The sequence below is a fragment of the Mycteria americana genome, chromosome 6, assembly GCF_035582795.1.
Source record: "Mycteria americana isolate JAX WOST 10 ecotype Jacksonville Zoo and Gardens chromosome 6, USCA_MyAme_1.0, whole genome shotgun sequence".
Taxonomy (NCBI): domain Eukaryota; kingdom Metazoa; phylum Chordata; class Aves; order Ciconiiformes; family Ciconiidae; genus Mycteria; species Mycteria americana.
The window spans coordinates 67,864,712-67,888,612 of NC_134370.1; the positions used below are offsets into that span (position 1 = coordinate 67,864,712).

A 23,901-nucleotide genomic window follows, 5' to 3' on the forward strand; every position below is an offset into this window, starting at 1 on the left:
CCAACCCAGGGCCTCCTGGCTCTAACCTGGCTCCCATCTTACCCAGCATGGGCCACAAACGCAACTTCTTGGGGAGCTCCTGGATGTTGGTCCAGGTAACCTACAGCTATGTGGCACGTTTATCCTGCTCTCTACTCACCAAGGACCCGGAGCTCAGCTGCGGCTGTAACGAACTGCCTGGTCTGGGGTTTGTTAGCACGGCAGACGTACACCCCTGAGTGATGGGGCTGGCTGGAAGGAATGAGGAGATTTGTCCGGCCCAGCACAATCACATCTGTGGAAACGGGCTTTCCATCTGCAGGAAGAAGTGTGCACAAATGTGGGAGGGAGCCCCAGGCTGCCCTTTAGGAGGGCTTGTGAACAACGCGTCTACTAGAGCCAGGATCACAGCTGGGGAGCAGAGAGACCCCCAAATCCCAAACCCCAGCTCAGAGGAGGATTCCTGCTGGGATGCTCTTCAGTGCTTGACCGAGCATCAGCTAGCCCAAGCCAACATTGGCCCAAGGTTTAGTTTATCCTGTAATAACTGAAAAAGTTCTGTTTTGGATCAAAATAGTCTCTGATGCCTAGGGCGTGCCTGCAATGAGACCCCCTAGGAATAGCACATTCAAGGGAAAGCTATGCTAACACACATTTTGGAAAAGCTGCTGGATCTGCGTGCTGACCCCCATGCACAAACACACATGCCTCCTCCTCTCACTTGTTAGTGCAAATGTCAGCAAGAGGGCTGAATCACTAACAACTCACCCCTCCTCTGCGTCCCGGACATGAACCCAAATTTAATGAGCTTCCCGATTCATTCTTTGCCGCCCCCAGCTTGGCTCCTGACCTGTAAGGTATCAGGAAGACACCAGGTTCTCCTTGGGGCTCTGGTGCTTGGGTCAGAGACATGGGCCATAAGCTGCCCTCTCCCCATTCTCCTGGCTAGATGCTCAGCACTGCTGAGTAGGGAAGGAGGAAAGGGTGGCTCCAGCCCCCTGGCCAGAAGCCGAGCCATCCTTTTACAACTTCAAATAGTCCTAGGCTTCTCAGCATGACATGGACAAGGCAGGAAGCTGGTGCTGGGCACTGCTTATTCTCAGCACTGCTGAGAATGTGAGAAACATGGGAACCGTGGCATTGGTACCTCTGAATGAGCGTGGGGGAGCAAAGCCAAGAGCTGGGGAGGGCTTTCCAAGCACAGTCTGGCCGAGGAAACGCTTGGATGGGATGTCAGGAACCCATGGACAGCTCTTGGCATGAGTTAGTGGGTTGGGAGAGCCAGGTGGCTTGTGCAATACCTGTGCAACAGCAGACCTTGTCCCCCTCCACCTGCAGAAGCACCAATGTCCTTCAGATAGCAAAAATTCAGTACTTGCCAGCATTTGCCTCTCACAGGTTCAGCTGAGCCTGTATCTGGAGACAGAAGCAAGCTCTCCACCTCCACTGTGAGCAGCTGCTCCTACTTAGCACCATCAGCAGGGAACGCAGCTGAGATCAGATCCTCTGCCCCCTCCATCCATTTTGGGGGTCTTCAGATGGCCTGACAGTTCAGTGGCTGCACACTCAGAGGAGGAGGAAATCTGTGCACCCTATTTGCACTGGAGCGGTTTGAAAATCTGACTCCAGATGGTAGCAATTAGCTGACACCACCAAGGCTGGCAAGAGCCAAACTGGCAACCTGGAGGTACAATCCTCCGTGTTACCTACGTGACTAATCCTCCAGTAACCCAGCCCACTTCTTAACTAAGTCTTGGAACGAAACATGCTTATATAACACAGAACTGCTAGCACAGTTAATCCATTTTTTCTAATTTGAAGAGTCCACACTGGGAAGCAAAGGGGGACCAAGCAAACACTTTAAAGCATGCAAGGAACTGTTTCACCAGCCTTTCCCCCTTCCCCCTCTTCTTCCCCTCATCTAGAAAACTTTCATAGTGATTAACAACTCTAATAATATCTGCTCTACTATGGGCATCAGTAGCTCTCAGTAAAACGATGAATAAGTGATCTAGCATGGGAAAGCTGAGTATTTTTAATTGTGAAGTGCACAGGATAAACCAGAAACATTTCTGCCAGAACATTTAATCCCTGCTGATTTGATTTCCAAAGTTGTGTTCTCTGAGATATTTTTTTTTTGCTCCTTTTTTGCAGGAAGAGGAAATATTTGTATATGCTAAAATCACTGCCTGTGGACAAGTCTGGGCTGAAGACCAACCACAATAAATGGTTACAGGGGAGAGGAGTCTTAAATCGTGACCCGGATTTATAAAAATGACTGAGAGCCTTTTCTGGGGGAGATTCAACTCCTGAGCTGAGAACGTCTTCAGTCAGAGCCTCTGAAACACATCTGATGGATGTGACACTTGATGAAGTGACACTAGCACCCTACTCGTGACTTAGGCTATCAGCCCTGGGTAATGTATGCCAGTCTGGCTCATTTGCACACCTCTGACGAGACCTAAGCATCTTCTCAATCCTTCCATTACCAATCTGACCTCAGTAAGATTTTTGAATAAAACCCTCCCAGCAACACTCCCAGCCACTCCAATGATTAACAGATCTTATCATGTTTTATAATCCTGCAAGATAATACAAGTTATTTCTCCAATGCAGCGGCAGATTCCACAGAATCCTCACTAACCTCTGAGTCCCCGGAGGAGTGGCACAGACCTGACCTTCACTGCTCAAGCTCGTACAATGAGGATGACTAATTTAGATCAAAAGGCATCCAGGCACTAGAACTTCATATATTTCACAGGTCAAACAACTATAAAGTGAACTGCGTGCTTTATAACCTTCTAGATTTAATTAGTAATTCCAGTTTAGCAAGGACACCCTACACTGTGACACCACCTGCATCATTAGGTACCGATGTAACAAGCACCCTTCCTGTCCCGCAGATTTTTCCACCTTTTAATAGATATTTAAAATAAAGTGTCCACGGGTTCCTCTTGACACCAAAAGCTTAATTCTGTTCCTCACGCTCACCTTGTCGTATCCAGGAGACGAAGGGGGTGGGATCGGCAGCCGCCATGCACTCCATCACCACGCTCTCCCCGGCCACCACTGTGGTGTTCTCCGGAGCGGCGATGATGGTGACATCTCCTCCTGCTGGCTGGGAACCTAATGTCAAAAATAAAAGGAAAAGTCTGTCCTTCCAAATTGCAAAGTCCCTGAAAAAGCATAGAATGCAGAGCCCAGACACCCCAGCTGTGCTTTCCCAAGGAGTCTCATGTGTGGCAGTGGCTCAGGCCCAGTTGGAGGAGAAAAGCAGATCTTGCTTCTACCTGACTACAGTATTTTTGCTAAAGAAATGAACAAAGGGGTGCCCTGCAGATTTACTCTAATCATGCTGGCCCTAGTAAAAATTAGCATCAGGATTTTCACATGGAAAATAAAGAGAGTTTCAACCCAGCACCTTCGTCGACTGTTGCTAAATGGATGTTTGTTAATTAGATGAAACAAGACACCACTATCCTCAAACAGAGCAACAGCAACACAACACACCCTTTGCCAAGGCATTGTAACAGCTCAGAAAGAATCTAGTAACGTGGTTAAAAAAATTCTAACATCCAGATGCTGTACTGCAACAAAGAGAGGTCAAGCCTCTGTGTCCAGGCCTTCACCTGATGGCACAAAGACTAAATCAGTCGTTACACGTCTGGAGGAGAGAGCGCTACTTAGCTTATATATGCACAGATGAACAGCCAACATGTAAATCAAGCAACGTTTACAGGAAGATCTATAAGTTGCATTGCACAATGCCTTGAGAAGGGGATGGGGATTTTTTGCTTGAAATGAACTTTCTGCCTGTGTCTGCCCACTGCTGAGCAGAGGTTAAGGGAAGGTTAAGGAAATGTCTTTGCAGCGGCCAAATTTCTGTTGTCAGATGAAAACAACCGGCGCGCTCTTGAGCGGACCAGACTGTTCATGACCCTCGACAGCAGCAACCCTGTTCTTCCAGCTATCCCAAATATGTCTAACTCTGAGGGACGCTTTTGTTGTTGTCCTCATGAAGGGACAAATAACTGCAGAGGAGTCACGTAGCACAAGTAATTCTTAGGCCTGCGCCAGGTGCGCCCATGATCTAGCAGAGAAAGCTGTTGGCAGCAGGTCTCAAATGAATAAAAGCTGGACCTTTTTGCACAGTACAAACTCACTGTCTCGAGATCACAGAATCGTTTAGGTTGGAAAAGACCTTTAAGATCATTGAGTCCAACCGTAAACCTAACACTGCCAAGTCCACCACTACACCATGTCCCTAAGCACCACATCTACACAGCTTTTCAATACCTCCAGGGATGGTGACTCAACCACTTCTCTGGGCAGCCTGTTCCAATGCTTGATAACCCTTTCAGTGAAGAAAAATTTCCCAATATCCAGTCTAAACCTCCCCTGGTGCAACTTGAGGCCATTTCCTCTTGTTCTATCACTTGTTACCTGGGAGAAGAGACCGACCCCACCTCTCTACACCCTCCTTTCAGGCAGTTGTAGAGAGCGATGAGGTCTCCCCTCAGCCTCCTTTTCTCCAGGCTGAACAACCCCAGTTCCCTCAGCCGCTCCCCATCAGCCTTGTGCTCCAGACCCTTCCCCAGCTCCGTTGCCCTTCTCTGGACACGCTCCAGCCCCTCAATGTCTCTCTTGGAGTGAGAGGCCCAACACTGAACACAGCATTCGAGGTGCGGCCTCACCAGTGCCGAGTACAGGGGCACCATCACTTCCCTACTCCTGCTGGCCACGCTATTTTTGATACAAGCCAGGATGCCATTGGCCTTCTTGGCCACCTGGGCACACTGCTGGCTCATATTCAGCTGGCTGTTGACCAGCACCCCCAGGTCCTTTTCCACAGGGCAGCTTTCCAGCCCCTCTTCCCCAAGCCTGCAGCGTTGCATGGGGTTGTTGTGGCCCAAGTGCAGGACCCAGCACTGAGCCTTGTTGAACCTCATACAATTGACCTCGGCCCATCAATCCAGCCTGTCCAGGTCCCTCTGCAGAGCCTTCCTCCCCTCAAGCAGATCAACACTCCCGCACAACCTGGTGTCACCTGCAAACTTACTGAGGGTGCACTCGATCCCTTCGTCCAGATCATTGATAAAGATATTAAACAGGACTGGCCCCAACACAGAGCCCTGGGGAACACCACTGGTGACCGGCTGCCAACTGGAGTAAACTCCATTCACCACCACTCTTTGGGCCCGGCCGTCCAGCCAGTTCTTTACCCAGCGAAGAGTACACCAAGATGATGCAGAGTTCAAAACCCAAGACGTTCAGACAAGCTCACGAAGGACACATTTACCGGAACTGTTAAATATGACGGTCTCACTGCGGTCCCCACCCCCAAGATGTTCCCACAACCCTGACTGTCAGATGCTGAGGGAGATGTCCAAGGATAGCACCATGGTCCTCCCTGCTCCATTTTTTTATGTGCTTTCCTCTAGCTGTGGTCACTTTTGGAGACGGGCACTGCGATGGCCGGACCTCTGGCCTAACCCACACTGGCCATTCACGTGGCATCCAAGCAACACTCATTCATACTTGACTTTCTTGTGAATATAAACCAGAGAAGCTTTGGCCTCAGCACGCCGGCCTGCCTGCGTGGCAGGAGGCTACACATTGCTGCACCGAACACGCTGTGCTCAGCCCATCTCCAGGCTCGTTGCCATTTACTCTGGCACAGAAGTCTTGCCAAAGAGAGTTGGTTCAACACTGAAATTTTCTTGCAGTCCATACATGCGTGAAAAGGATTTCCATCTGTAGTATTACGTGAGCACAGTTTAAAAGGAGATAGCAAAATCCCCGAGGCACCAAGAGAAAATGGGAGAGAACAGGAGCCAGTGCTTGTCCAGCAGATGGAAGCAGAGACCGAGGAGCGCCCGCAGTCCCCTACCTGGGGCAATGGCTGGGCCACACTAAACTGCAACCCCAGCCCTGGGCGAACACCAGCAGTAAGAGCTGCCATGGGGCACGAAGGAAAAGCCAAGCCAGATATCCTCCTTCCAGCAGAACAAGCAGGCTACACAGAGGGCCTGGTGCGTACAGGCGCATACAATCTCCTTTTGTGCTTACAGCACGGTGTGGGCTGGCCAGGGCTTTGCTGCATTCACATACATTAGCTGTTCACATACATTAGCTGTTCACACAGACGCTTTCAGCCTAACAGCCATCACGTCCAGCCGCAGCAGGACAACTTGGGGGACAGAACAGGGACAAGAAGAAACCACATCAGACTATGGATTCAGAGGCCTCATTGACAAACAGATCAAAGTCCTGGCCCCTCTTAACTGCGGCGCCAAGGCTGGGCTTGAGGACTACTAAGACGGAAAATGGGCTTAATGTAAAAACAGGCACGAGAGCTTCCACAACAGGCACATAAGCTGAAGGAGATCAGAGAAACGCAAGACTCTTTGGAAGGGCAGCTTTCTTTTAACTCCAGCTCCAGTTCAACAAAGCACTAAAATCCACAAGTAATCATTAGTCCTGCAAAACAACCGAACGCAGGGACTCCAGCAAGACCCGGCTGGGTGGGTGAGGCTGCTCAGCACATTGCTAACGCAAGGCTTCTACCCTTTCTCTACCCCATACGGCAGAGAGGGATGAGGCAACACGGGAGAAAGCACAAGGAGAAGGAGCTTTCCAGCCAGGATTTGGAAGGAAACACGTGAGAAAGCACCAGAAGCAAAGGAAAAGGCTTTTATAGCAGCCATTACAGGGAAGGCCACAGCGCTGGGAAGACAGCGGAGAACCCAACAAGTTGTGACGAGGTTGATTTCAAGAGTGAGCCAGGGACAGAGGTGCAAAGGAGCCAGGTGAGGAGTTGCTCTCTGCTGAGGGGCTGGCAGCATGGCTGGACATGGTCGCACATCTCCACAGACCACATGCTCAGGCCTGGCTCACCCTGCGCAGGGCTCAGTGAGCCTCATCTGCCCACCCTGGAGATCCGTTACCTGTTGTGGGGCCACAGCAGCTTTTGATGTAAATGAACAGGGCAGCAGCCTACACTCCAGGTCCTGGGAGCAGGAATATATGGGGACAGACTTCCAGCCTACCACAGCAGTGAGCTTCTTTACCCAACACCACCGGCTGCCGGCATACCTGCTGGCCAGGACATGGCTGAAACACGTCTGTGTGCATAAACCTGTCCTTTTCTGCAGTGCTGGGGGGAAAAAAATAAATCTAGAGTAAAAAAAAAAAACCACCAGCCAGATGGCAATATATTCCCTGCCAGATTTCCAAGCAGTTTTCTCCACCAAGCTTAGGGCAGAGGAAGAGAGAAAGCTCCTCAAACCTGACTTAAACACTTGTCTGTTGCATTCAGGTGCATGGCCCCAGGTGCTGGCTGGCAAAGGCACCTTGCAGGTTATAGAAACTTCATGTGAAGGCACTTGTCCCATATCACTCAGTCCCTCGACAGCTGCCTTGTAGTGCTGTCAGTCACTGGGAGAAGGATTTTATGAGCTGCACAAACCCTCACTCTGAAATGGCCCCAGGAGAAATTAGTCCAGCTCTGCAATCTTCTTGTTTAGCAGAGCCACCGTGAAGCGCTGCTGTAAAGGCACAGCCTATAGCTTCACCCTTCCTTGGGACCTTGCATTTCTCCTGGCTGGGAAGGGACCAACCGAACGCTTCACCAACTCACCCTGAACAGTCCCGCAGCAGCACCCCATGCCACCCTTCCCTCCGGTGCTGCCCGTCCCACACCCTGGGTGCTTGGGAAGCAAAAGAGCAAGGAGCTCGCTGGTGGCCAGGTAACCAGCCAGCAGAAACCAGGCCTGGCGACCCAAAAGGGCTGATGCCTAGCTACTTACTAGCTCCATACTTACCCTGCAGAAGATATAAGAGAGTTGATATTGGGGCTTCCTGACAGTCAAATCCAAAGGCACAACTCAAGGTCTCTCTGACAACCAAGAGCCACAACAGCCACAGGGATCTGTAGATCAAACATCCATTTCTGCTTCCTTCTCCCTCAGCCAAAACTCTGGTTTCAGCCTTGGAAAAACTACTGGGAAAACACATTAGCCCAGACCCCACGTCTGTTTGTCACCGGTTATTATTGAAGTTATATTACAAAAGCAAACAGTTCCACTTGCTTTCCCAGAACATTCCTGGGTGTGTGCATGGATGAATGCCCCATATACCTCTTGCACACACAAACGCATTTCTCTCCAGCTTTGTATTTCACTGGGGGTCTGTCAAAGCAAGTCTATAAGTCAAGCTCCTCTTTAAACTGAGCCCCCTTTAGAGTACATTTTTCACCTGCTATCTCAACAGGCTGGTTGGATAGGATGGATCGCAGGTTAACTGCTACGAAATTGCTAAGGTTTCCTTTGGTTTGAGGAGTTCTCAAGAACAGTACTAAGCTTACCAGGAAGACCTCCACACAGGGGATTCCCACAAACATCAAAGAGTAAAACCAACGTGAGTTTTTTTGTCTCCACTGCCATTAAGATAATTTCAGGTCAAGAGGGAATATTGTTAGAACCAAAGGAAAAAAAAGAGATGCAGTTTCCAAGACATCTTTCACTGCCTGAACAAAACAGGTCACTGAATGCATCTGTGCCATGCTGGCCATTCTGTGGCACTAAAAGCTTTCACAGTGCTGCTATTTAAAACTTCATCTATGAGATTTCTCCCCGCCCCAGCTTTGTTTTGTCTCTCCAAGTAGTAAAGCTGCTCTAGGCAAAAGCTTTGCACAGCCCAAGGCACAACCTGTAGGTTCACATCAAAACTCGCTCTCACTGATGGCCTTTGTGGACTTTTTGCCCTTCTGAATCAGATGGATCAATTTTATCCGCTTTTACTGAAATAACACCTGTAGGGTGCCAAACGTGGCTCTGGGATGACTCGGAGTAATGCACTAGGACTGAGAGAAATCCTTTGGGCACTGAAAAGAGTTAGAGATGAAGGCTCTTTTCCTGCACGGTTCGTCAACCTGTGCACATGCCTGTGTTTGCACAGGGAGACAGCAAGGGTGCCATCACAGAGCAAGAGACGAGACTTCCTGATAATCTGCAGAAATATTTCAAAATATTCCGCCAGGTTTTATTGTTTATGAGCAGACTTCTCAGTTTATGAGCTTTTCTACTTTCCTATCATTAGACGCAAAAGTCAGGCCAAATTCGGGTGCTCCACTTTTTCGTACCATTGCTCTCACGGGCATCTCTCAGTGTCTGGAACTGGGTTCCAGGGCCAGGTGGTGGCAGGCACAGAGGAAATACAACAAATCGCTTATGATCAAGTGTAGTATAAAACCAGAAGGAGGTGGGATGGGGAGCACAGGGAACCTTGAGACAGCAAGTGAGCATGCCAGACAGATCTCAGCACACAGGCTGCCTAACCTCTAAAAATCCAATCTGTATCATTTCAAAGCAAAGGGGAACTGTAAGCAGGGATGTGAAGGGAGGCACCATGGGGAGCTGCTTGGGACAAAGCTCAAAATGTTTATTTGAAGTTATAGCTTGAGTGGTAACATACACAAGTGATTTCAAACTCCAAGAGTTTACAACTTGAGTCTGCCTCTAATGAATCCATAATTCATCAGCTATCCTCTCCTGCCTCCCTGCTCTTGTTAGTGCAGAGTATCAGCAAAGAATTCAGGCAGTGGTAACAGGAGGAAAACAGGAGGCTGGTTTTTGTTCAGCCAATTTGTGACGGTCGTTTGCAGTGACAAGAGGATGACTTCTTGGACGGGAACTAACATCTCTCTCCCGACTCCATAAACACCCTGCCTCGGCGAAAGTGCTGGAAGGTTAAACATGACTTGCATGGTGACACATTCAGCCCTCAGCTGTCAGCAGTTCAAGATTTGGAGATATCCAACAATCAAGCAACAATCTTCTGTTCTGCGAACTTTCTCACCCTCTCTGGAGGAGGAGCATGAAACCTTATTCATCCCTGCGAGCCTCCCCCGGGAATAGATTCTAGCACTGAGCAGCTGTTCATTAGAGAAAGTCAATGCTGTCACTGCTGTTATTCTGCAGACAATAAAGGAGCAAATTACCCATTGCAAGGCACACACCTTCAAAACTGCAGGCGCTGTGTTTGCAGACCATGTCCTACTCCCACTCCCTAGCTCTCTCCCTCTTCTCAGACAACTCACAGACCTCCTGGACTGTGCAGGGAGAAAGCTGACAGCAACCACGGAGGAGAAAAAACATCCTCCACACATGCCTTCCTCTTCCCTTTACCCTTTCCTGGAAATTTATCTACAATTTATTTCTACTTCTGGGCTAGACCCAGGACAGGAGATAACTAGCATGTAAAATCTCTAGGCAGGACACTTGCCTAACTGTATCCTAACACTTTGGCACATCTGCTTTGGGGGCAAGATAAACAATGCCAGATCTCAAACCTGAGCATGCTTAGCAACAAGCATCTCTTCCTTTGTAACTGTTCTCATCCGAACACAGCAATGCACAGCTTTGCAAGCAGGAAAGCAAAGCAGCCAAGAGAGGACTGGCACCAGTGATTTTTCAGAACTGGCTAGAGATGCTGAGTGCTGCCCTTCCAACACCCTACAATTCAGGCCTCCCCAAAGTATGACAAGTCAAACACTGCCTCCTCTTCTCCCCAAATGCAGCTCTCGCAAGCCCGCACCCTTTCTGAAAATTACCATTTGCTTTTTTGGGTTTTTCTTCCACTTTTGCTATACCTGTCCCTGGCGCAGTTTGGATCCAAGTTCTGTTTTCCTCCGTCACTGAAGCTGGGGAGGGATGACTTTTGGTTACAAGATTATGAACTCAATTTGCTAAACACTTGGTACTGTTTTGACAGTTCTCAGCACTGAAAACTCCTCCTCTGCAGAGGATCAGGCTTTGGTTCACAAGACTTGCAGGATCAAGACGTGTGCCTCAACAGAAACTCCGGCACTGACCATGCTTGGGTATCGGGGCTGCAAAAGTTGTCCCAGTGCAATCTGGCAGCACCAGTGTCCATAGCCTCCATCATTAGAAATGCTCCTTTCTTTCCCTTTTCAGGCAGCTGCAGTGTGCCTGGGTCAGTGCACAACTCAACTTGGAAGGGAGGCTGAAAAGGAACCCAGCTTTTATTGCACTAGTAACACTGTATTGGCATAGCGGTTTTTTTTCTGCCCAATAATATAAATGAGCTCAGTAAATCAGTTTTGTATTGTCTTTTTACCTCACATCCTCAAAACATTTTGTAAGCAGTTATGCATTTGTCAATACAAAGATTTAATTGAAAAGCTGAACAGGGCAGAAATTATCTCCACATTTTGGAATGGGGACAGTCTCTCTCTTCCTACTTACTAAGTTAGTGCTGCAGCAGAGCAGCTACACATCATTTGTCATCATTAAAGCAGCATACAAACAAACATGCATAAATGATTAAAGCACAGAAGTTCAATCACTTTCTTAGCGCTATTAAGAGACCTCCACATACAATAGTTGTATCTCAAACTACTATCACAAAATCCCCAACAAAGAAGTCAGCAAACAGATCCCAAAATACACGGTGCAACCTACACTTCTAACAGCAGGCACAAAACCTGCTCCTTTTAATGCCTGCATATATGTACATGCAAAATGGAGAATTTAATAGATGCAATACACTTCTACAATATTAAAAAAAAAAAGTGAGAAAGATTAATGAGTTTGGATGAGGACTGTTCATTTACTACCTGGACACACTCCTCAGACCAGCATCTGCCACAGCTTCTGGGGTCTCTCCACGGAGCGTGTTACATGCCGAGTGTGGCAGGAGGAGCTCCTCTGGGAACTGCTTTTCACTTGGCTTGAGAAACAGCCTGTTAAACATTTTCCCCAGCTCTGTGTCCTGTGTCTGGAAGCCTGGGGAGCACACGAATCCCAGCCCAGACAGGCAGAGGGGCCATCAGGCAGTCCTCTTTCATTCCCCTTGACTTCTTTATACAGCTGACAGATTTCAGCTCAGAAATTAAATCCTTTAATGTACTAGCTCAGCCACAAGTTGACACCCTGAACTATATGTAACCAGAAGCCCAGAAAGAGGCTGAGCAGTGGCAGGTTTCCAGGAACTGACTTGAATTTTTAGGAGCCTCTTCCCCCACCCCAAACCCTTGTACCTTTACGGTGTGGAGTTTTACACGTCCAGGGAAAGTTTAGCTCTGCTGCAAAGCAGTCGGAGCGTGCTTTGCCCACCACTCCAACTCCTGTAAAGCTGTCAACATTGGCTCTCTGTTTGCGTACGTGCGTTTGGAACTGCTCTTCATCACGCCAAAAGGGACGAGAGCCAGCCAGACTGCACAACAAATTCCTGCTCGCTTCCCCAGCGAGTGCTTGGAAGTGCCTACATTTGCACTGCTCCGAGCGGGAGCTAGGCAAAATAAACAGGAGGTGCCGTGCCGACAGCCGCGGCCATGCAGCCCTGTAGCCCCACTGCACAGACAGCTGCTGCTTCTTACAAGAATTAGGGCTCTTCTGGTTTTCTGCCGCAGGCTCAAGTTAGCCAAAGGGGTTGGAGACCTGAGGCCATGCATCTGAATCCTCAGAAGCCTGCAGATATGTCACAGAGAGTTTCTGGGAGGCAGAAGAAGCAGACCACGAGCTGGAATGTGGCAGAGGCAATAGGAAACCCAAGCTTAGGGTACAGTGGACACTGAGACCTATCAGGAGGACCATGTTGGAGCATTATTGATAATGTCACCTTTGTGTAATTAACAAGCCTTTAGCCATTCTTGGCACATTTTCATAGATCCTAGTGCAAACAAACTCCTTGAAGTAAAGTCATTCAGTGTACAGTAGGAGTTAAGCCTCTAGATCAGATGAGAGGCCAACAAAAAGAAGTGAAGAAAGGAGCAAAGGTACCTCAGTGTCTCTGAAGCAGTTTGGAGAATGGCAGAGCACACTCCCTGCCCTAACTCTAAGACCCAGACAGCTTATGTTACTCACGCTGAGCCCTTAAAGCACTGCAAGCCCCAGCCATTCCCCGGCAGCTGCCAGGAACACAGACAAGAAGGACAAGGGCTGCAAGAGGATGCTTTGCAAAGTTATCACCAGAACAGGAACCACAATAATATGCCAGGCACGTCCCACGGCTGACAACACTGATGCTACTGCAACACGCCATCCTCTGCAGCACAAGGGCACAACCGGACCCCATCCTTGATGTGACCTGTGCTGCTCCAGTCCAGTCGTTCAACCTGCCTGGCTGCTGTGGGCACCAAGCCTCCACACAGCTCTAGCACAGCGCCTCAGCCCTGACCAGCCAGGACAACGTCCCAGCTTCCCAGCAGGGCCAGGCTCTGGTCCAGTGGTTCAAGAGAAAGAGAGTCTTCCCTGGTCTCTGCCACTAACTCACTGTGCTGCTGTGGGCGCATCTCTCAGCATCTCTGTGACTCCATCTGCTCAGAGTTCGTAACGTAGCTAATTCACAGAAGTGAAAGTGCAAAAGTAATAGCCAGAAGGCATCAGAAGACCCTTAACAAAAGCCACAGTATCAGAGATTTAAATATAGACAACCCCCTCAAATCAGTAAACACCGAATGGCCCTGGGGACCCAAACTTGCCAGCCTCTGGGATTCAGTGTGAACATTCCCACACTTCTTTAAGCATCATCACACCAGCACTCTCTGTCATTTTCCTAGGCCAGCACATCACCTTCCAGGATTATGCAGGAGAAATCTCCAAGAAAAAAGGTAAAGATGCTCTGTTACCTCTTGTACAGAAATGAGACAGAGACATGGTCAACAGAAGACGCTTCTGGCTCACAGGTCACAAGCCCTGAAACTCGTCCTTACTCAGTCACCTCACCTTGTCTCAGTAACCGGAGCCATTTCACTCCAGTAACTTCCTCCTTGTGCTCGGAGGCTGATGTTTCCCAGGGGCTGACACCTATTTCATCAGATCTATTTGCTATTCAGATTTATTTGCGACATCAGATCTATTTGCAATTCACGTACATCTAGCGACAGCAGAGAGGGAACAGGCAGGAGGCCCTGGGCTGTGCCGAAGGGCACAACCTGCTTTCTTTGGCAGCTGGAATGAGGCAGAGCACAAGCCCTGGTCACAGAGATGGCCGTTCACGTCACTGTCATGCACAGCTTTGAAAAGAGAAACATTATGGGAAGCCACCTTGTAGTGTGGTCTCCCTGATGCCAGGTACACAGAATGCTTCCTACAAGCTACGCTTCGAACACACAACATGCTGGGAGCCTACAGTAACACAGTCTGGCAGCAAATGAAGACTGCCAACTTGGAAGGAAGAACTAAAAGCAGATGGATGCATCTGCATTAACTCAGGACAATGCAAATCTGTTTTTCTAGGAAAAGTCTGGAAGGAAAGCTGGCTTTCCATGGGGAAAGATCATTAGTGATATCTACAGATTCTGTCAAAGCCCTTCGGCTGGACACTTGCTGAGTGCCACAGAGAGCCCCGATCTGTCTAAGGCTATGCCTGAAGACACAGTGTTTGGTAACACCACCTGCCCCTCCTTATCCCATCCTTCTTCTCTTCTCCTGCTTCTCACTCTCGTCCACAATCCATGTGGCATTGCCCCTTGGCTGCACTGGAAACAGGTGGGCAAGAGCATCTCTGTTACTGAAGGCAAACTCCAAGCTGTGTCCTGAGCGACCCCTGGCATCCAAGATATCCAAGCAAGGGCTCAGAGCAGCACGGCTCAGCTCCTGATTCAGCCTCCCCGGTGATCTGGGCTGACTCACCCCATTTTTGTTCCTTAGCAGCACCAGGCCTGTAGATACTGGTGGGTCTTTGAGACAGGGACAAGCCTCCTCCATATGTCTGTCCCACGTCTAAAGCAATGGGACTGTGAGCTTTGCTATGCCTCCGGACACTTCCGACATCTTCACTCCAGATGTTAAGATGCTGTAAGTGCCATCGGGCACTGCTAGCCCTCGACCTCAGAGAGCTACTGAGGCTCTGCTGTAGCACAAACGATGAATAATTAACAAGTGCCATCAGGAACCGAACCACATCAACCTTCCTGTCCCGTAGCCCATTGCAAGCTGGTGACCTAATTATGATCTCTATTCTTAGCTCCCTTCCAGCCTCACTGTGCAGGCACAGCCTGTTTAATACCCTCCGGGAGCGGCCAGGTGTGATCCCTGCAGTGCAGATGTGCTGATGCACCACAGAGTTACACCAGCACCAAAAGACTCTCGGAGGAGAGCTGAATGGAGACTGCCGCTTAAACCCTGCTTCAGTCAGGGCCTTACCAAACACCAGCTCTTATTTTAGGAAGCCTCAAAAGCAAAGCAGATCTGGATTAATAAGAGATGCACATGGAGAACACTGGAGGACCGTAAGCCATCCCTGAATCCGGTCATCTCTCATCTTCAGGAATCGGAGGCACAGCTGCCCATAACACAGGAGCCTGGCCATACCTGACAGCTCCAAACATAATGCACAGCCAATGCTGTGTGTGGGAGAGACCAGTTTCCCCTCAGGACGTGGAAACCGCTCACCTATTCCCAGCCGCACATCCCTTGTTCTGCTCTATTATCCTTGACACCTCTGTTGCCACTCACTTCGGTGCCAACCCCGGGCTTAGCTGTTCTGCTTAATGGGAGGTGAGGGCTCTGAATTTTGTATCAAACCCTCTGTCACCGCAGGCTGCTAGAGCTGTCAGGAGCGTGGCATATCATAGCCCCACCGAACTTCACAGACAGCTGAGCTGAAACTCCCCCTCCGGCTCCCGGGAACAGGCTGCTGACACTTGAGCTACGAGAAGCTTTCCCTCGGCGATGTGAGTGGTGTGATGCATGCTGGCCCCGTACGAACTCCAGTCAAGGAGAGAGCTGTGTGTTTGGGTGGGTGCCTGACGCGTGTCTGCACCAACCCTTCACAAGTTTCACCCAAAATCTGTGGTCTCAGTCCTGTTCCATGCGTGCTTGAAATCACTAGCATTGCTAGGCTCAGTAAAAGGGAGAGGGAGTGAAAGTTTACAGCTCATGTTAGGCAGAAGGTCACTTCTAGCTTTAAAGATCTATTTATTAAGCTAGAAATGCTGCGTATCTCCTCCTTGATCTTGCCATTCTCTGAACTCACACTTACTGTGGTTTGCTTAGCGTCCTCTGCCACAGAGGAGGATCAAGAGCATTTTTCACAACTCAGCAGATGCATTATGCAAACAGCTTCAGATACCTGCCGCCCAGGAAACTGCAGCTTCAAAACACAAATGAACAGAGTCTCCATGGCTGAGTTTTTGGGATGTCAAGTGGAGATGCTTAACTGCTAGTAAAGCGAGAGCAGAGGGCAAAGAAAAACAGGGTGCTAAAAGAAGAGAGGGAAAAGTGGCAGAGGTCTGTGCCCAGCAGAAGAGGCACAAGGAATGGGGACACGGCAATTGCAGGCTGGAACTGGGATGCCTCCTTCTCCAGAGGTGAAGCATCACTTGCTGGTTAAGCCAACAACTCACAGTAAAAATACAGCTGCCTTATCCCAGCCCATGTTTTCTCTCCCTACGCATTTCCATGACCCTCTCCCCTCCCAGAAGCAGAGCCTTAAGCTGTCTCCTGTGCCCACAAACACAGCTGTGGATAGCTCTCCCTCACAACACTGCAGGGCCTTACTGCCTCTGCCACGTGGGTTCCTGCCAGAGGAAGACCACCCCCGACCAGGTGGGACCACCACCCCACTTTGGGTAACGCTGCCCTTCTCCATCAATGGCAGCACACACAACGGGATCAACGCCTGGCTGCAGTCAGGGAGGTCAGACCAGAGCAGCACTGACCCAAATCCGAACTGCCCTGTCCCTAGATTGCACGGTATCCGTGTTCAAAGCTGCAAGGGGAGAACAGCATGTGTCGTCAGGGCTCAGGCTGAGCGCCAACCCAGCATCCAGCACGTCATTCACACATGCAGGGACTGAAAATCCACTTGTGGTAACAGCACGTCTGTTTCTGTGAGGTGGTGGCCAACTACAAGTGCTGCTCACTTCATCACCACCCTCCCCTCCATCCCCAAAGCTCATCCCATTCAATAGCTGTATTCTCCTACAACCCTTTGGAGCAGGAACCACCTAGGTCCCAGCACCTAGAGCCAGGCTCTCCCTTGGTACCTGCAAGCCACTGCAATACAAACACCAAAAGAACAAAAAATGTGAGGGTGTTTCAGCTGCTTCCAAGCTCTGTCCCTGTTATCATATTTCATACAAATATTTGGCTGAAGAATACATTTCCTGGGACACTGCTGCAGCAAGCTGCTACAACTGTCAGCGTAAATGATGTTCTGCCAACGGCAATCTCACAGTGTCATCTCTAATAACACAGTACTAAATCCCAACTCACGGGGGACGTGCTCATCTGCTGGAAGACCCTTCAGTGGCATGCTCAGCCCAGACCTCAGCCCTGCTGTACCTACGCCCATCACCCTGATCTGTTCTCCCCATTCCTGCATTTATTGCAGCACAGGCACAGGATCACGTGGAGCATGACTGTTGAAACCACCGCATGAACATCGCCGCATGGATGTTTTGTTGGTGCTGGGGGAAGGCTGTTGCACAATCTGATTCTTGCCAGCCTGGTCTGAGGCAAAGGTTTTACCCGTATCCAGAGTGACGTGTCACGGCAACGACTACTCTGCACGCACAGATCAGGAGTAGGGTGCAGAGGACGCAAGGAAGAAAAACCCCGCACCCACAATCAGCTACATATCTGCATCTTCCTCTGCAAGTGCACCTTGATGCCCAGCTCACCTGAGCAGACAGACCTCCAGCACCACATGCCTATAATCACTCTCCAGACAGACCCATCACTTCTAAGAGGGCAACTCCAAGCCTATTAGATTATCCCTATTTACAGAGGCAGAAATTAAAGTATTAAGGAACTGATTCTCCTCTGTAGCCTGACAACAGAGAGGAAAGGAGAACCCAAGAGTCCCGGCTCCCAGGACCACGCTTTGTTGACTCCGATGGTTATTTGTGCTGCACTGGGGATGCAGACATGATATGGGACAAACAAATAGCAAGAGGTAGTCCCTATCCCCAAGGAAACACACAAAGAGCAATCATATCCATGACAAGGAGGGGAAAAGTGAAGTGATAGGCAAAGTGACCTGCTGAGACCATACAACGTCATGTTCCCCAAGCCTTTCTGCTACTCTTCTTTGAGAGCCGTTTTATGAAGTATGGCAGCACTTCCTTGTGTATGCCAAGGACCTGGGAACACAACCAGGACACACTGAGAATTAATTCTTTATGTATGAGTTCAAAGCAGGGCTCAAGAACTTGCTTCCAGAAAAAGGAGCTACAAGAAGCAAGACACAGCCCCATCGAGACCTGACCCCAAGCAAAGGCAGCATGCATAGACGGAGCGCCTGGGAAAAGCATCCTGCAGCCAGCTCCTAATGCCCTTTTTGGCAGAGAGTGCAGGAGGGCTGCAGTGTTCATTCATCATCTGTCCAGGTGAGGGGTGAAGAGACGGAGCTGCCAGATGTGTTTGGCGCTCTGTTCGCCGGGGAGCAGTGGAGATCCAAGGGGAAAATCCAAGTTATCCCTGTTTCGACAGCAGGCTGTTTCAGAGCTGCGTGACTGTATCCCGCTCTCCGTCTGCTCTCTTCCCTTCCAGCTCAATATGCCGCTTCCCCAAGGAACGTCTGGAAATTTGCACCATGAAGTCTGCACAGCCGAAACATCTGCAGCGCTTACAGCACCACCGTGCACCGCTGCTCTCTGCCCTGCCTGTGTAAAGCCAGCATGTGTTTAGCCACTGACACACAATACAGCCTTCCCCACGTGACGGGGAAGTCACACTGTCAAGGGAAACGACACTTTTGGGGTTTTTAGGCCATGCAAATATGACAGAAGGGGGTCGTGCTAATTGCTGCCTCTACTGGGAACAGGTCTTTAATAAGAGAGATGGAACAATTCCCAGCCATCATATCAGGAACAAGGGGTAGAGGGGTGAGGAAAAGGACAACTGAGCAGAAGAGCTACAGGGAAATGGATTCTTTTGCTATGCACAGCCAGTTCAAATACAGCGCTGTCTGTCAGGGGCAGAGGCACGAATATGAGATGTTCCCAGGCCTGAGGGCTGGCAACCCAGTGCAAGTGGAAGTGTTTGCATTATAACCAGCACAGCCCCAAAATCCAGCACAAGCACACAGGCTCGGCCATCATCACACAGCACTGCCCAGTGCTGTCACTGGGACACCAAAGCTGCAGGCACAGCTGGTAAGGAGACACTACGTCCCACTGCACAGGCCTTTTCCAGGAGCCTTGGCAGTGCAGCGGGACTGAAAGAGTGGACTCCCATCTTATCTCAGCGCAAATGACTCACTAGCCATCAGCAGGGAGGGAAGAAGTAGTTTAGTTGTTCCTGCCTGCAGACACATAGGAGTTTGGTCCCTGAAATTTCCAAATAAGCAGCTCAAGCAACACTAAATAGCGGTATTTCAGGTTATTGTTCTCTTTTTTTTTTCTCTGGGATTTTTTTGTTTGTTTTGATTTAGTTTGGTTTTATTTTTTACAACCGGCAAAGGATTTCTGCCTGACCAGTTCACTCCAGCTACTATCAGCTGCTTCTGAACAGGGAGGAAAAGACTCCTCAAGCCCATCCAGGCATCCAAAAATGTGCCTCTGAAGGTAAAGTGCTGAAACAAAAAAGGATCAATACCATGCCAGTCACTCATGGAGGAGTTTGCAGCCTGCATAGGTCACTGCAGTTTCCCATCTGCCTCAGAGATACTTCTCCCCAATTATAAAAAAACCCCAGAGATTTAACAGGCATGTTTTTCATCACTATCAGCTCAATCTGGTGAAAAACTCAACCTCGCATATTTGTTTTTGCAGCCAGCGGGTGGTGTAGTGCTGCAGAAGCGAGATTTGGGTGAGAACTCCAGGCAGAAATCTGCTCAGGCCGGCTGGTGCTCCAGAAGGAACGCTTCCCATTTAACCTCTTCCATTGCCTGCATTTGCAAAGCAGATTAAACATTGCAGAGTTACAAGATACTATTATGCAGAATGAGTTATGATGCCAAGGACAGCATATTCACCTTTGTAGCTTGATCAATAGCAAACCAGACCCAACATGGGAGCTGTCTCTGGAGCGTGGAACGGCCCATAGCAAGCGCTCCCCTCACCTCTGTGCTTCATTAAGCACACAGAGGATCTGGCAGGGGCTGGCAATTAGATACAGAGCATTCAACCCCTCACAAATTCTCCTCAGATTCCACACAGATTACCTCCACGACACAATCCATTGATCAGAGGTGTATTCTCAGGCTCCACAGTTAATTATACTCCCTGCTGATGGATGAACAGCAAAGCCATCTCTGTGAAAATACATTGGTAGCAGAATGCCAAGCAACACAATCCTAAACAAAGACAAAAGGGTCTGGGAAGGATTTCAGAGCTTTCAAGGTTAAAGCTGCCTACTGGGGTCGGCATGAACAGGAGACCGACGTGGCAGGGGGGCACTGTCCCGAGAGAAGGGACAGCTCAGCCAGACTCCCAGCCCTGGTGAGTTTGCCCACTTGCAGGACAGGGATTATACAATACTGGGGAGGCAGCCAGGCGTGCTGGGAAGGATGCTGGAGTCTGGAGACCCCACACTGCATGCTCTCAGCTACATTCTCATGTCCAGACTTGCCCACTGTGCTCTTGGTTTACAGAGAAAAATGCACTAAGAGACTGAGGCCCAGATTGGGAGGCAAAGGACAGCTCACATCCAAAGCCTTGCTCCAACAGCCTGTGTCACCAGAAGAAATCCCAGCTGAGGCTGTTCCCAAATACGACAAAAAGATCTCTGAAGCCTACCCAACAGCTCAGCAAAGAGCCAGCAACACGGACACAGAATGCAAGTCAGATGTCACTGTGCCTAACCTCCTCTGGACCCTGCGAGGCAACCCAGGGACACAGCCCTGCCAACTATTCCAGCCTCCAACTGTTTCTCTTGCTATCTTGGGCAAGTGTCTTCCTCTGTCTGTGCCAGCCTTTGCTTGTCTTGCCATCCAAGGCCACTGAAGATAAGATCGCAACAACCTGCACTTCCCCAAGGTGCAAGCAGGGTGCCTGACCCCTTCTAAGAACCCCAGAACATAAAGGAGTCTAGGGCTGTTAAAATCCACTTGCTGCTACAATCCACCTGCAAAAAAATCCCTTGGCACAGAGAGAAACAACCCTATTATTAATGTTGGCTGCCTAGTCCTGGGGCCGAGCAGAGCAGCCAGCTGTGACTCCCAGGCGGCAATACCTCCCAACCCAGACTGCTTAACCCATCAGAGTAAAGAGAAATCTTTAATAAAATGCCTTCTCTGCAGGTTTTAACCAAAGCCTGCCATGTGCAAAGCCACACCAGCAGGAGAGATTATCACTGGTATTTCAGCTCAGCTTGCCATCACACACAATGGCTACCTGGCAGATGTGCCCAGCCCAACACACTCCTGCCTGCACCTTACCTTTCAGGACACTGAGGACTGCATCATTGCTGTAGCGTTTTCGGGCAGCGTTGGTTGCCACGCAGTGGTAAGCCCCAGCATCACTCTCCCGCACATCCACGATTTGGAGGACACCATTTGGAAGAGTTATAAACCTAAGTGACCAAAAGGAAGAGTTATAAACCTAAGTGACCAAAAGGAAGAGTGTGAGACAGGCTATGCCTTACCTGAGCTATTGATCAACTCAAAGCCCTTTTATCACTTCTTTTTCATGTGCATAGGTATCATGTACAGACCCTGGTAATCACAACAGAGTGGGACCGACAAACCTTTGAGCCACCCAGCTGGTGATTCTTGAAAAGGTCTGTACCTGCTGGTACCTGCGGCACTGGAGTTTTCACAACATAGGATCTGCTTTTCGGAGACCAGACCAACAAGGCGTTGCTGCTACAAGCCAACTGTATAGTATAAAACAACTACATACACACATACACATTTCTTCATGCAGATTTGTAGACATCTCCAAGTGTACAAGTGCCTTCGCACACACTTCAGCCAGCTTCACCACTTGCTTTTCACAAAGGTTTGGTAAACGGAGAAAAAATACATTGCAAAGAAGTCTCAACATCATCTTTTTCCTGCTGCACCTCAAGTACATGAAGGGACCAACTGATACACAGCTACACCTTCATGGCCCAAAGCAGTGAGGACACAACCGCCCGAAGCTGCACCATTCCTGGTTGTGTTGAGTGCTTTTGTTCTTCCAAGAGGTTCTGGCTTTCACAAGCTGACAACCTTACAGCCGGGCATTCAGTATCCCCCCCATTTGCCCATGGGGTGCTACTGGGCAACACTTCCATGGAGTGAAATGGCTACATGGCTCACAACGTGAACACAATCCTTGCTGCATTCGACTGAACAAAGCAGATGATTAGCAATTAGCATAAAAGTAGGAGCTGGCTGTCAGCATCTCCATTTTCTGCCTGGATTCCTAGATGGCAGCCTCTTTATTCTTGAATGCAAGACACAAAGCCTACGTGATCCTTTTTAATTATATATGAGATCCATTTTTAATTGCAAGCCTCTATAAACAGAGCTGCTGAGCTTTGACAGGCAGCTCTGGGTTATCAGTCTTCATTATGAGGAGGACACATTCAAAGGCAATTGCTAAGGGGAGGGATAGCAGCTATTCCACAGGAACAGCACAAAGACAAGTTATAACCATGAATGCCAGTCCTTCCATCCACAAAGATCCCAATAAGTATGCCCGATAATTAGAACTGTGGTTCTCCAGGTGCTGAGACAGCTGGAGTGTCATGAGCAAGGGTGATGGAACCAGGAGGACCTTAAGAGATCACCCATCCTGTGTTCAAGCCTTGGTCACCAACAGCACACCTGCTCCTGCAAACATTTATCCTAAATCTCCAGTAATGGAAATACCTCCCCTGCCCTAAGCAGTCTGTTCCAGAGACAAATATCCCTGCTGCGAGTCTAGCACCTATCCTGGACCTCAGTTGCTGCAATCTGAGCTCATCACTTCTTGTCCTCTTCACAGCTGATGAAGAAACAGAAGAGCTAACAGAGCTCCTCCGGTGACCATGCTGCCTCTACTGGCACAATCCTACAGCCTGATTCATGGACACAGCCTTGCTGAAGCTTCCCACATACACAAGGGCAACTGCCCCACATCCCTAAAGCCATGCTCCCGCTACTTACAAAGACATTTTTCTGAGGATCAGGCTCCAGAGACCTCAGAGGAGGTGGTACCCAGAAAGCCCTCATCAGAATGCTTCATCAGGACTCAGGAGAAAGACAACAAATATTTGCATCCTCTCAGCTCTGCGGAGGGAAAGCCTCCCACTGCGATAATATTTATTTTTGTCGTGCATCTGCTATTTGAGTCTGTAATTAATATCAACATATTTCAAACACTAGGCAAGGCATCTCCCAGCCACAAAAAGACACTCCAATTATGTATCACAGATTCACTGAGGCTGGGAAGCACCTCTCAAAATTGTCTATAGTCTTTCTGCTCTCAGAGGGGGGTCAGCTAGACCAGGTTGCTCAGCACCATGTCCACGGTCACGCTCAGCCAACACACTCAGCTGCTCTTGAGGGCAGAAAACAAGCCACTGTGTTTCTAAATAGAGCAGGAGCTGGAGGCAAGGGGGAGCGAGTGGGGAGACTCAATCAACACGTAGCTCAAGATGGTCTCTTCGGCGAGGCCAGCAGTAGAGAGATCTACTTAATGCAGTACGTCCTGTTGGGAAAGCACGACAGAGGTGAGCACTGCTCTCCCAGGGAAGCAAGGAGGGAAGAAAGGCAGGATTTCTCTACCCACAATTTCCTCCCAGTTGCTCACAAAGCCTCCAGCTCTTCAGGCTCCCAGCAGCCCTGGACTAGAAGCCTCCAGGCAGCCTGCAAGGGCATTTTGCTCCATATCCAGGCTCTCGGCAAGGAAGCTAAGTTTGCCTGAAGATTCAGAGCAGACAGTTGGCACTAGCTTTTCTTCCACATAAAGGGCAGATCTTTGTCTGCTCACCTTCGCTACGAACTAAGCAGAAAACAAAAACCAAAGGACAGGTAGACAAA

The 23,901-nt window shown here is 49.4% G+C and overlaps 1 protein-coding gene across 1 annotated transcript in view; it reads right to left on the minus strand.

Annotated features, from left to right (window-relative positions):
• Positions 1 to 23,901, minus strand: part of IGDCC4 (immunoglobulin superfamily DCC subclass member 4) — a 97,909-nt gene that overhangs the window by 25,796 nt on the left and 48,212 nt on the right. Inside the window, exons 4-6 of the mRNA XM_075506362.1 lie at positions 21,331 to 21,464; positions 2,971 to 3,105; positions 140 to 295 (exon numbers count right to left, since the gene is read on the minus strand). Of these exons, the coding sequence (XP_075362477.1) occupies positions 140 to 295; positions 2,971 to 3,105; positions 21,331 to 21,464 (425 nt within the window). The remainder of the gene's footprint in view (positions 1 to 139; positions 296 to 2,970; positions 3,106 to 21,330; positions 21,465 to 23,901) is intronic.